Source organism: Myotis nattereri (assembly GCF_964212035.1).
Source record: "Myotis nattereri genome assembly, chromosome: 6".
Classification (NCBI taxonomy): domain Eukaryota; kingdom Metazoa; phylum Chordata; class Mammalia; order Chiroptera; family Vespertilionidae; genus Myotis; species Myotis nattereri.
The window spans coordinates 48,114,657-48,127,666 of NC_138081.1; the positions used below are offsets into that span (position 1 = coordinate 48,114,657).

At 43.8% G+C, this 13,010-nt stretch overlaps 1 protein-coding gene across 1 annotated transcript in view; it reads left to right on the forward strand.

Moving 5' to 3' along the window:
* The first annotated feature begins 1,024 nt into the window (after nucleotides 1-1,024).
* The window catches only part of CASP8AP2 (caspase 8 associated protein 2), a 37,987-nt gene continuing 26,001 nt past the window's right edge, over nucleotides 1,025-13,010 (forward strand). Inside the window, exons 1-2 of the mRNA XM_081094090.1 lie at nucleotides 1,025-1,092; nucleotides 7,471-7,553. Of these exons, the coding sequence (XP_080950216.1) occupies nucleotides 7,499-7,553 (55 nt within the window). The 5' untranslated portion in view covers nucleotides 1,025-1,092; nucleotides 7,471-7,498. The remainder of the gene's footprint in view (nucleotides 1,093-7,470; nucleotides 7,554-13,010) is intronic.

Below are 13,010 nucleotides of genomic sequence, written 5' to 3' on the forward strand. Positions count from 1 at the left end.
GACATATACATGGCCTTTCAAGGTCTGATTCCTGCTTCCCTCTCCAGGCTTTCTGCTCCAGCAATAATGAACGCCTGTGGTTGTAGCCTTTGACTCTTTCCCAACCTTCACTACCTGGAATGCCTAACTATCTTGAATTTCTTAGGAGCTAAGCTGGTTGGGGGAGAATCTAGGAAGCCAGTGTTCTCCCAAAACATATTCTCCCACATGGGGGCCTTTTAGAAAATTTATAAATATGTAATAAGTTGATACGGCAGTTGCAAGTTGATGTAGCCGAGGAAGTTGGGTTTGTTTCACTTCCTCACCAGCCAAGGGCGCAGACTTCCCCTCCGGGGGCTGGACCCTACGGGCACCTTGGGTTCTTGCAGGTTCTATCCAACCATTCAGGTATTTACCCTCTATATAATAGAGTCTATAAGCTCTCCTCTCCCTCCCCCGACTGGACTGGCACCCTTCCTCAAAGCTCCCAACCCCGGGGCTAAGCTGTTTGCCTACCACCCAGGCCAGTGTCAGGGCCAGGAACAGCGCTTAGTCATCGTTACAGAGCCAGCGCCCAGCACCAAGTCTAGAATGTGGTTGATGCTCCGCAGAATTTTTGGAAGGAAGGACTAAACGAAGACCAGACCTTCTCAGAGGTTACTTTCCCTTTCATTCAAGGAGCTTTTCCCCGACCGGCCCCTACCTTGGCCGAGGCTCCACCCCTTCCGTAGGGAGGCTCCCGTCCCTTCCCCGCCAGCCCAGGCTCCGCCCTTCCCCGTCGCCCCGCCCCGAAGGCCACTGGAGTCCCCTACCTTGGCCGAGGCTCCACCCCTTCCGTAGGGAGGCTCCCATCTCCTTCCCCGCCAGCCCAGGCCCCGCCCTTCCCCGTCGCCCCGCCCCGAAGGCTACTGGAGTTTGGCGCCAACCGTGGTTTTTCTCCCCTGCGGACGGCGGGAACTAGTTGTGTGCGGCGGGACGTGCTTTGCGTCCGGTCTGATTGGCCAGGGGCGCGCAGTCCCGCCTCCGCGTCCTGGTTGAGCTCTGGCATTGGCAGAGATGCCAGGGAGACCTCGCTGCACCGAAAGGATTCCGGGCTGTGTTGGGCCGGACCGGGTGGGTAAGTTGCCGGCTGGGTCCGGTCTGTCCAGCGCTGCCGGGGAAGAGGCTGCCTGGGAGGTCGTACCCCGAGCGGAGGCCGGCGGCGTGTCGGGAGCCCGGGACTCGGAGAGAGCGGCGGAGTCGGGGAGGGGTGGGTGCGCCTGATGTCCGGGGCCCGCCGGGAGCCCGGTTCCCGTCGCCCTCGGTTGCAGCTTCTGGGCTCGCGTTCGCGTCCCTCTTGTACCTGGAGGAGGGTCCAGGCTGGTGCTGGGGCGAGTGTAAGTAGGAGTTGCGCTTTCGACCGCCCCTTTCGCGACCCCACGAGCCCCCCCAAAAGCCACAAGCTCGTTTGGGGATGTACTCTTACAGGCTTTCCGATGGGAGTCTTTGGAGGAATGGGTCTTCCTGAGCGCCTATCGGGGTGACATTGATGTGGTCGTGAGAATTTTCTTGATCTCCACAGCGTCTAGACCCGTGACACAGTAGGCCCTAACTCAGATGTTAATGTGGAATTTGCAGAATTTCAGGATAAATGGTTCAGGGATCCATTTGTTGGCGTTGACTCTGATTCTTCCCTGGTCTTTCCTAGGTTCTTTTCTCATCTTTTCCATTCTTTCCAGCTCCAGCTCCAAACCTTTCCCTCCCCTCAAAGCCCCTTTCCCATCTCACTCAGTGTCTCTTTGGAGGGGGACAGAGACATTCAGGGCAAGAATTCCCCCCCTCCCTTACTCCAGTTATCTTCCAACGTTTCTTGCCATTTTACAAGGAGATGGCCCCCTTTCAAAAAAAAAAAAATTAGGCTCTTCTCCCTGATATTCTTGATTTTGTCATCTGGCTTTAGAGAGAGCTGGGATCCAATCCCAGATCTGCCACTTACCAGCTCTTTTACTTTGGGGTAAGTTTCTTAATCGTCTGTATCTGTTTACTCATCTGTAAAAGGGAAAATTAATAGTAGTGCACATCTCATAGGACTTGTGGAGGATTTCAAGTATTTTAATAATGTATTTGGAACATTTAGATCAGTGTCTGGCTGGGTTCAGTATGTGTAGTGTTTGTTATTTTCTCCTTACATATTCTTCAAGGATTTTGCTATACTTAGATTTAGCCTTTTCCATGAGCCTCAAAATTCAAAATACACTCTTCCTCTCCTCTGGCTTTTTCCTATTTTTCTCTACAAATGCTTATTGCATTACCTCTTTTAATTATTTTATTCTTATTTATTTTTATTGACTTCAGAGAGGAAAGGAGAGGGAAAGAGAGGTAGAAACATCAATGATGAGAGAGCATCATTGATCCGCTGCCTCCTGCATGTCCCCCACTGGGGATCAAGCCCGCAACGCAGTTGAACCTGGGACCCTTCAGTTCACAGGCTGACGCTCTATCCACTAAGCCAAACAGGTTAGGGCTAGAGTTAAATTTCTGAAGTGCACATTTGATCATGATACTCCCCTGCTTTAAGAACCTTTGGTGATTCCCCCATTCCCTGCTGGATGTAGTCTTTTTTATTTTTTATTTTTTTTTGGTATAGCAAAGGTGGAAATTTATTGAAGAATAAGCACAGACTCCCTCGTGGGGAGGGGGAAAGAATCCCCTGTAGTCTTTTTTTAAAATACAATTTTATTGATTCCAGAGGGGAAAGGAGAGGGAGAGCGAGAGAGAAACATCAATGATGAGAGAGAATCATTGATCAGCTGCCTCCTGCACACACCCCCACTGGGGATCGAGCCCATAATCTGGGCATGTGCCCTGACAGGGTATTGAACCATGACCTCCTGGTTCATAGGTCGATGTTCAACCACTGAACCACACCAGCCAGGCAAAGTCCAAGTATTTTTTTTTTTAAAATATATTTCTTTATTGATTTCAGAGAGGAAGGGAGAAGGAGAGAGAAATGGAAACATCAATGATAAGAGAGAATCATTGATCGGCTGCCTCCTGCACACCCCCTAATGGGGATCAAGCCCGCAGCCCAGGCATGTGCCCTTGGCTAGAATCGAACCCGGACCCCTCAGTCTGCAGGCCGACGCTCTATCCACTGAGCCAAGTCTGCTAGGGCAAGTTTTTTTTTATATATATTTTTTTATTTTATTGATTTTTTACAGAGAGGAAGGGAGAGAGACAGAGTTAGAAACATTGATGAGAGAGAAACATTGATCAGCTGCCTCCCGCACATCCCCCACTGGGGATGTGCCCTCAACCCAGGTACATGCCCTTGACCGGAATTGAACCCGGGACCCTTCAGTCCGCAGGCCAACACTCTATCCACCGAGCCAAACCAGTTTCGGCAAAGTCCAAGTATTTTAATTGTGTAATATATCATCTGACTTTTTAGAACCTTATTTATTACATTCTAACCTTGTGGATATTCACATCGAGACTTGTTCATGAGCTCATAGATAGATGTGGGGAGATGCTGTCAGGAATTGTGTTTGCAAACAGGAACTCAGTTTCACTGAACCTTGCAATTTTGGAGACCTTGGAATGATGAATGATGGGCTAGAAAGGAAGGCAACAGGTATTATAGCAAAGTAAGGAGTTTGGAATTGATTCAGTAGACATTGGGAAGTAATGGATAGTTTTTTTTTTTAGCAGGAAGTGATATGAGCAGGATTGCTTTAGAAGAAGTAACCCAACAGTTGTATGTAGCATGTATTTGGAGAGAGGACATACTTAGATAGTTATAATGGGAAACAAATTCAAATGGCAGAATGAGGGTTAATGGGAGAAACATTGTAGAGGAGCATCAGTAGGATATTAGGGAATGCTGATGCTACGCAAAGAAGTAGAGGGTTTGGGAGGTGACAGATGTTGATGGAAAGATGATCTTTGGTTTTGGATTTGGTGAGCTTGGACTTAAGGGACTGTGTTTACTTTATTAACTTTAGCATCTTATTGCTGACTTTGGTTTGAATTTTAGTATAGACAGTTTCTAATTTTCATATAATCTGAGGGAACAGCAGAGGAGCCTATAAATCCAAGTGGGTATCCCTACTTTTTGTGGCAGTACTTGCTCTTTTTTCCTTTCCCCTTTTTGTTTTGTTGTAGAAAAGATATTGATGTCCAGGACTTCCTTTCATCTCCTTAGGAAGAAAGTATTCAAATACGTTTTTGTAAGTGTTCCATAGCGTTTAGAACCAAAGAGGTGTTATTGAAATTGTAATAACCACAGCTCTGTGAAATCCTTTCTGTGAGCGTTTCGTGGTAAATAAGATTGTAAAATAATAAATTTGTGTTAAGTCACTGAGTTTGTGGTTAAGTTGTTAGAGCAGCATTAGAAAACTAATACACTCAGTCATGCTGTGCAATTTTCATCTACTCAATAGCCACATATGGATAGTAGTTGCCAGACAACTCAAATGTGGAACATTTTTATCATTGTAGAAAATTCTTTTGGACAGCACTGGTCTAAAATTGTAGTTCTCAAAGTGGTCCATGGAGCAGCAGCATAACCTGGAGCTATTTATTTTTATTTGTTTTATTTTTTTATTTTAAAATATATTTTTGATTATAGAGAGGAAGGAAGAGTGAGAGAGAGAAACACCAGTGATGAGAGAGAATCATTGATCAGCTGCTGCTTGCACACCCTGCACTGGGGATCAAGCTCACAACCTGGGCATGTGCCCTGACCGGTAATTGAACCATGACCTGGTTCACAGGTCCACTCTCAGCCTCTGAGCCACACCAGCATGGTTATTTTGGATTCTTTTGTGGCTTTCAGTCTTGCCACATTAAATATTTCCATACATAACATTTTTGTAACAACATGCTTGTATATCTGCCAAACAAATGACTAGATATGAAATTGTTGGGTCAAAGAATATTTTCTTTTAAAAACTTGGTAACTATTATGAAATTGCTTCCGTAGAGCTTGTACTAGTATACACTTGAGTGATGTATGAGAGTACCTGTTTTCCCACACCTTTACCAACCTAGTATAGTATCAAACTCTTTGCTGTTTGCCTATCTTACTATCCTATTGGTGAAAACATGTATGTTTGGTGTCCCTAAGACCACCACCAAATATGATGATTTCTGAGGACTCAGAAGTTACCATATAGTTGTACTTATTTGAAATGATAGTTGGCTTATCCTATCTAATAAAAGAGAAACATGGTAATTAGCCGTACATCCGCTACCCTTCCCATTGGCTAATCAGGGCGATATGCAAATTAACTGCCAGCCAAGATGGCGGCCGGCAGCCAGGCACCTTGAAGTGAACATGAGGCTTGCTTGCTTCAGTGACGGAGGACTCCAAAGTTCCCTGCCTGCCTTGCCGACCTCTGAGCTTGCAGTTTGAAACATTGTTACAAATATAGAAGCTAAACAAAACCCCAGAAACCAGCTTTCAGCCAGCCGGGATCTCAGAGCTGGAGTTGAAACAGTGTTTTGATTATAGAACCCAAACAAACTAGATACCTGCTTTTGGCAGCGGAGGCCTAAGAGCTGGAGCCAAGCCTCAGAGCTAAAGCTGGCCCAGAATAAAAAAAGAAAAAAAAAGAAAAAAAGAAGCGGTTGGGAGCTTCAGTCAACCGCCAGCCTGAAAACAGCCCTCAGCCCCTCACCCAGACTGGCCAGGCACCCCAGTGGGGATTCCCACCCTGATCCAGGACACTCTTCGGGGCAAACCAGCCGGCCTCCACCCATGCACCAGGCCTCTATCCTATATAGTAAAAGGGTAATATGCCTCCCAGCACCGGGATCAGCGAAGCCGCGAGGCCTCCCGGCACCGGGATCAGCGTGACGGGGCAGCGCCCAAACCCCCTGATCGCCCTGCGGCTCTGTGTGTGACAGAGGGCGGGGCCACAACCTCCCTATCCACCCTGCTCTGTTTGTGACGGGGGAAGGCGCCCCAACCTCCTGATCAGCCCTGCTCTGTGCCTGGTATGGGGGAGCTCCCCAACCCCCTGATCGCCCTGTGGCTCTGTGTGTGACAGGGTGCGACGCCCCAACCCCCTGATTGGCCCTGCTCTGTGTGTGACAGGGTGTGGCGCCCCAACCCTCCCACCCCATGGGCCCTGCTCTGTGTGTGACGGGGTAGGGCCATAACCTCCCCATCAGCCCTGCCCTGAGTGTGACAGTGACGGTGCCCCAAACCCTGATCCGCTCTGCTCTGTGGGTGATGGAGGGTGGCGCCCCAACCGCCCCCCATGGGCCCTGCTCTGTGTGTGATGGGGTAGAGCCATAACCTCCCCATCGGCCCTGCCCTGAGTGTGACAGGTTGCAGCGCCCGAAACCCCTGATCCGCCCTGCTCTGTGTGTGACGGGGCGGTGCCCCAACTCCCCTATCGGCCCTACTCTGTGAGTGACGGGGGGGGGGGGAGCTCCTTAACCCCCTGATGGGCCCTGCTCTGTGCATAACAGGGTACAGAGACCCAACCCCCCTGATGGGCCCTGCTCTGTGCTTGACAGGGATCAACGCCCCAACCCCCTGATTGGCCCTGCTCTGTGTGTGAAAGGGGGTGGCGCCCCAGCTCCCCAATCAGCCCTGCTCTGAGCCCGACCAGGGGCTGCACCTAGGGATTGGGCCTGCCCTCTGCCACCTGGGAGCAGGCCTAAGCCAGCAGGTCGTTATCTCCCGAGGGGTCCCAGACTGTGAGAGGTCACAGGCCGGGCTGAGGCATCCCCCCCCCCCCCCCGAGTGCACAAATTTTTGTGCACTGGGCCTCTAGTCTTATATAATAAAAGCCTAATATGCTAAGTGTCTGGTTGTCCGGTCAGCCATTCAACCAATCAAAGTGTAATATGTTAATGATATGCTAAAGGCCACTCAATTGCTTGCTATGACGTGGACTGACCACCAGGGGGCAGACAGTCAAACAGTCACTATGACATGCACTGACCACCAGGGGGCAGACACTCTGACTGGTAGGATAGCTTGCTGCTGGGGTCTGGCCAATCAGGACTAAGCAAGATGAGCCAGAGACGCCCTGGAGCCCTCCCACGGTCCCTCCCCAGCTGGCCAACCTAACCTGTCTCTCCCTGGCCCCGATTGTGCACCGGTGGGGTCCCTTGGCCTGGCCTGCGCCCTCTCACAATCCAGGCTGAGAAAACCTGTGCGCGCGCGGCCCCCCCCCCCCCCCCCAGTGCACGAATTTCGTGCACCAGGGCTCAAATTTGAGTATAAACGTTAATTTGTATTTTGGTCTGTTTTATTAAATTAGCATTATTCACATTGTGACATGGCTTAACCACATCTTCAAGTTTAATATTTTTGTTTTATAATCTTACGTTTTGGAAAATGTTAGGCTTTTTTTTATAATCATGACAGAGAGTGAACTCATTCAGTGTGAGTGTGTCCAAATTTGAAAGTTGCTTTTTAACTTAAAGCTAGGTTTATTCTTTGAATTATGTTGTTTTTTTAACAGTAGAAAATCTTTATGTTTAATACTTTAGATGGCAGCTATCAAAAGGAAATAGGATCATGGCAGCAGATGATGAAAATGGTGATGGAACAAGTTTATTTGATGTCTTCTCGGGTAAGCGCTTATTGTAATTGTTTTTCTAAATTTATCTAATTACCAAATCATTTATTTGTTCTCATTGAAAATACCGATTATCAACTTTTTCTCTCCACACATAAATGAATTAATACAATAAAGTGCCTGGCAAATAGGAAGTGCCTAGCAAATGTGAACTTTTAGTCTTTGAATTCTTTCAAGCCTCTTAAATGTAATGAATTAGCAACTTTGCAAATATAAGTCCTAATGATTTTTACTGTTATATCCAAAAAAGTATAAGATAGGTATTTGTTACTCTTGAAGTGAATACTTTCAGTAATTGCAGTGGTGCTTGTTTATTGTTGTTCAGGGGGAAATTGACACTATGAAAGATAATCAAGGCATAGTAGTAAAATAATCTTATAAAATGGAAATATTTTAAATAATATGTGCAATGTAAACTTCCAGATCCTGATGTAACATTTACTAGTTCTTTTGTCTTAGTTGTAATTAATTGTAATTACATTTTTTGAAATTACAAATAAGAGTATATTTATTGACTAGAATTACAATTACTATGCTATAGTGAAAATAACAGTTGTAAAACATGTCTAGTAGAATTCTATTTTTGCTTAAGTGCATATTTTTAAAAATTATTATTCATAAATATGGAAAGATTCACATAAAATATGGCCAACATAACTGCTCTGGGTAGTATTATTTTTTTTTTTTGGTGTTATGTAATTATTTTTTGTAGTTTCAAATTTTTATGCTGCTATATATTTCTCTTACGATATTTTTTCTTCGAGATATTTTAAACCAATAGAAAAATTGAAAGTATAATATAATCAACACTTTTACTTTATACGTCTATTCACAAATGGTTAACTTTTGCTATATCTGCAACTCTTATTATTGTGAAGGACAAACTACATTGTTAATCCCATTTGCTGGAAATAGCTGTTTTTATTTCTACATATTACTCTTTCACAAGTTTCTGTCTACATACATATATTTTTCAGTAGCTACAGTCCCAGTGTGTATTTTATTATTATTTTTTTTTATTTTTTATTTTTTTTTAATTTTAATTAAATCTTTATTGTTCAGATTATTACATTTGTTCCTCTTTTTTTTCCCCCCCATAACTCCCCTCCTCCCAGTTCCCGCCCCACCCTCCGCCCTCACTCCCCACCCACTGTCCTCATCCATAGGTGCACGATTTTTGTCCAGTCTCTTCCCGCATCTCCCACACCCCTTTCCCCCCCAAGAATAGTCAGTCCATTCCCTTTCTGTGTCCCTGATTCTATTATAATCAACAGTTCATTCTGTTCATCAGATTACTTATTCACTTGATTCTTAGATTCACTTTTGATAGATGCATATTTGTTGTTCATAATTTGTATCTTTACCTTTTTCTTCCTCTTCCTCTTCTTAAAGGATACCTTTCAGCATTTCATATAATCCTGGTTTGGTGGTGATGAACTCCTTTAGGTTTTCCTTATCTGTGAAGCTCTTTATCTGACCTTCAATTCTGAATGATAGCTTTGCTGGATAAAGTAATCTTGGTTGTAGGTTCTTGGTATTCATCACTTTGAATATTTCTTGCCACTCCCTTCTGGCCTGCAAAGTTTCTGTTGAGAAATCAGCTGACAGTCGTATGGGTATTCCCTTGTAGGTAACTGAGTTTCTTTCTCTTGCTGTTTTTAAGATTCTCTCTTTATCTTTTGCTCTTGGCATTTTAATTATGATGTGTCTTGGTGTGGTCCTCTTTGGATTCCTTTTGTTTGGGGTTCTCTGTGCTTCTTGGACCTGTAAGTCCATTTCTTTCACCAGGTGGGGGAAGTTTTCTGTCATTATTTCTTCAAATAGGTTTTCAATATCTTGGTCTCTCTCATCTTCTGGCACCCCTATAATTCTGACGTTGGTACGCTTGAAGCTGTCCCAGAGGCTCCTTACACTATCCTCGCATTTTTGGATTCTTTTTTCATTTTGCTTTTCCGGTTGGGTGTTTTTTGCTTCCTCACATTTCAAATCATTGACTTGATTCTTGCGCTCCTCTGGTCTGCTGTCGGGAGTCTGTATAATATTGGTTATTTCAGTCTGTGTATGCTTAATTTCTAGTTGGTTCCCCAATATAAGATCGAGGGTCTCATTAGTTTTCTTGTAGATCTCATTAAGTTTATCGGTGGCTTCTAAACAGTTCTTGAGAGACCTTAAAAGTGTGGTTCTGAACTCTATATCTTCCATTGACAATTTTGTCCTGTTTCTTTGTCTCCGCATTTTGTTATGCTTCCTTGGTGCACCCCCTAGTGGTCTTTGTTCGCAGTCTTATAGTTAAATCTTGATTGTTGTAGCTAATTCCAGGGAGGGTTTGACCTCCAGGCCAAGTGGCTATGAGAATCAGCTGTGTCAGCAGTGAGAGAACTTCTGTCCTCTAGGGAGGTGCTAATCTAGCCTTTGCCTGAGGCTATCCGGCAAATGCCTTTGTGCAGGGCTTGGGCGGGGTGGGTCGCACAGGATCAACAGGGTGGGCCGGAGAGAGCAGTTATGGCGGCTCTCAGTCCTGTCCCCAGGGGCTCTGCCTCTCTGAGTCCCAGCAATGGCTGCAAACCTCGGAGAGAAAGCTGCACTCGCTCTGACCGAAGCCAGACAGTCCCGCTTCTCCCGTTTGAGTCTGGGTCCCTAAAGACTCGCCCAGATCTGGAGCTCAGAGTCTGCGACTCCCTCCCGATTGAAAACACCAACCGCGCCCTCCGCCGCCAGCCCGCTCCGCGCACTCCGCACCTCAGAATTTGACTTCAGCACTGCACCTCCTCTGAGTGTCCATATGCGTTTCTCTTTCCTCCTAGTTGTAGGACTTCCACTCAGCCAGCGTTCCTGTGGTTCTGGGTGATGTCCCTTCCGTTTTTTGGTTTCACTTTTGAAGTAGTTGTTCAAAGCAGCAAACTCCAGCGTTAACCTATGCCGCCATCTTGGTTCTCCTATTTTATTTTTTACCACTTAACATGATTTCATGAAACATTTTATTTCTTTAACATTTTCATAATTGTGTTTTTATTATATTTGTTTGAAAATAATTTCAAGGTTACAGAAAAATTGCAAGAATAAGAACATATAAAAACCATGTACCGTCCTAACCAATTTGGCTCAGTGGATAGAGCGTCAGCCTGCGGACTGAAAGGTCCCAGATTCGATTCCAGTCAAGAGCATGTACCTTGGTTGCGGGCACATCCCCAGTAGGAGGTGTGCAGGAGGCAGCTGATCGATGTTTCTAACTCTCTATCCTTCTCCCTTCCTCTCTGTAAAATATCAATGAAATGTATTTTTAAGAAAACAAAATACCATTTACCTAGGTTCTTCCAAATTTGCCTTTTATTAATATTTTATACCAGTGGCTTTATTGCTGTATACATACTCTCTATTTTTTTTATATATATATTTTTTTATTCAGAGAAGAAGGGAGAGGGAGAGAGAAACAGAAACATCAAGATGAGAGAGAATCATTGATCAGCTGCCTCTTGCACACCCCCTATTGGGGATCGAGCCCACATCCTGGGCATGTGCCCTTGACCTGAATCAAACTCGGGACCCTTCAGTCTGTAGGCTGAAGCTCTATCCACTGAGCCAAACCAGCTAGGGCCATACTCTATAAATACACATACACACAATTTTTCCTGACCCATTTGAGATTAAGTTATATGTATTATGGTCTTTATTCCCAAATATTTCATTGTGTATTTTGTAAGAAAAAGTTGGTTTTATTGCATATCAACAGCAAAATATCAATTTCAGTAAATTCTACACTGATAACAATACTCAATCTGCAATTTTTATTCTGATAACACAATAATGTCCTTTGTTATTGTGATTGGATTTATATCTGTTATATTAATATTTTAGTTTGTCTCCATGATTTTTTTCTTTCTGACTTTCATGCTTCTTTCAAATATTTGAATATATTTTAGAATTCCATTCTAATTCATGTATTAGTTTCTTGGCTATACCTCTGTATTATTTTTAGTGGTTGCATAAGGATTTGTAATATGCATCTTTAACATTTGCAGTCTGCTTACTAGTATTGTACTTTTTCATATAAGATGTAATCTTGTACTTATAGTTGCATTTAATCTCCATCCATCCCCTATGTTAAAGATGTCATAAACCCCACAATACAATGCTATAACTTTTATTTTAAATTGTTCTATGTGTCTTAAAGAAATTAAGAGGAATTAAAATAAATTAAGAGCAAATAGTTAATCTTTAAGTTTACTAATTTTACCATTTCTAGTCTTAGTATTATTTTCTTCTCCATTCTCTCTTTTTTTCTTTTGGGAATCCAGATATATAATATGTGAGAACTTTTTCTTTTCTTTTTCTTTTTTAAATATATTTTATTGATTTTTTACAGAGAGGAAGGGAGAGAGATAGAGAGTTAGAAACATCGATGAGAGAGAAACATCGATCAGCTGCCTCCTGCACATCTCCCACTGGGGATGTGCCCGCAACCCAGGTACATGCCCTTGACCGGAATCGAACCTGGGACCTTTCAGTCCGCAGGCCGACGCTCTATCCACTGAGCCAAACCGGTTTCGGCTTCTTTTTTTTATTTTATTTTTTATAGACTTTATTGGGGTGACATTGGTTAATAAAATTACATAGGTTTCAGGTGTACAATTCTACAATACATCATCTGTATATTGTATTGTGTGTTCACCACCTCAAGTCAAGTCTCCTTCCATCATCATTTATCCCCCTTTTACCCTCTTCTATCACCCCTCACCCCACTGAGAACTTTTGATACTGTCTTGTAGAATATTAAGACTGTTTTGTTTTTCTTTTCCTCTTGGTTCTTCAGATTGGGTAATTTTTATTGATTTTTCTTTCTTTAAGTTCACTAGCTCTTCTGTCAAAAGCACATTGGATATTATAGTTTTCTGTTTTAGGACTTTTAATTTGATTCTTTTGTTTCTATTTCTCTACCAAGATTTCCTATGTAGTAATTTTGGATTGCATTCTGTTTGTTTTTTTTTAATATATTTTATTGATTTTATACAGAGAGGAAGGGAGAGAGATAGTTAGAAACATCGATGAGAGAGAAACATCGATCAGCTGCCTCCTGCACATCTCCTACTGGGGATATGCCCGCAACCCAGGTATATGCCCCTAACCGGAACCGAACCTGGGACCTTTCAGTCCGCAGGCCGACGCTCTATCCACTGAGCCAAACTGGTTTCGGCTGGATTGCATTCTGGATATTGTAAATGTTATGTTTATAGAGACATTGGATTCTGCTATATTTATTTCTCTGAAGAGTTGCTTGTTTTAAATTTTAGCATGTATTTAACCTGACTGAACTATCTGTCTTCCCTGTGGTGGGTAGCAGCTGAAATCTCTGATCAGATTTTTTAGTTTTAGCTGGACTTTTTGCAGTTTCAATCTTTACCATGTAGTTTGGAGGTCTCTCAGAGATTTGGGCACAATTTGGGGAATCCCCTC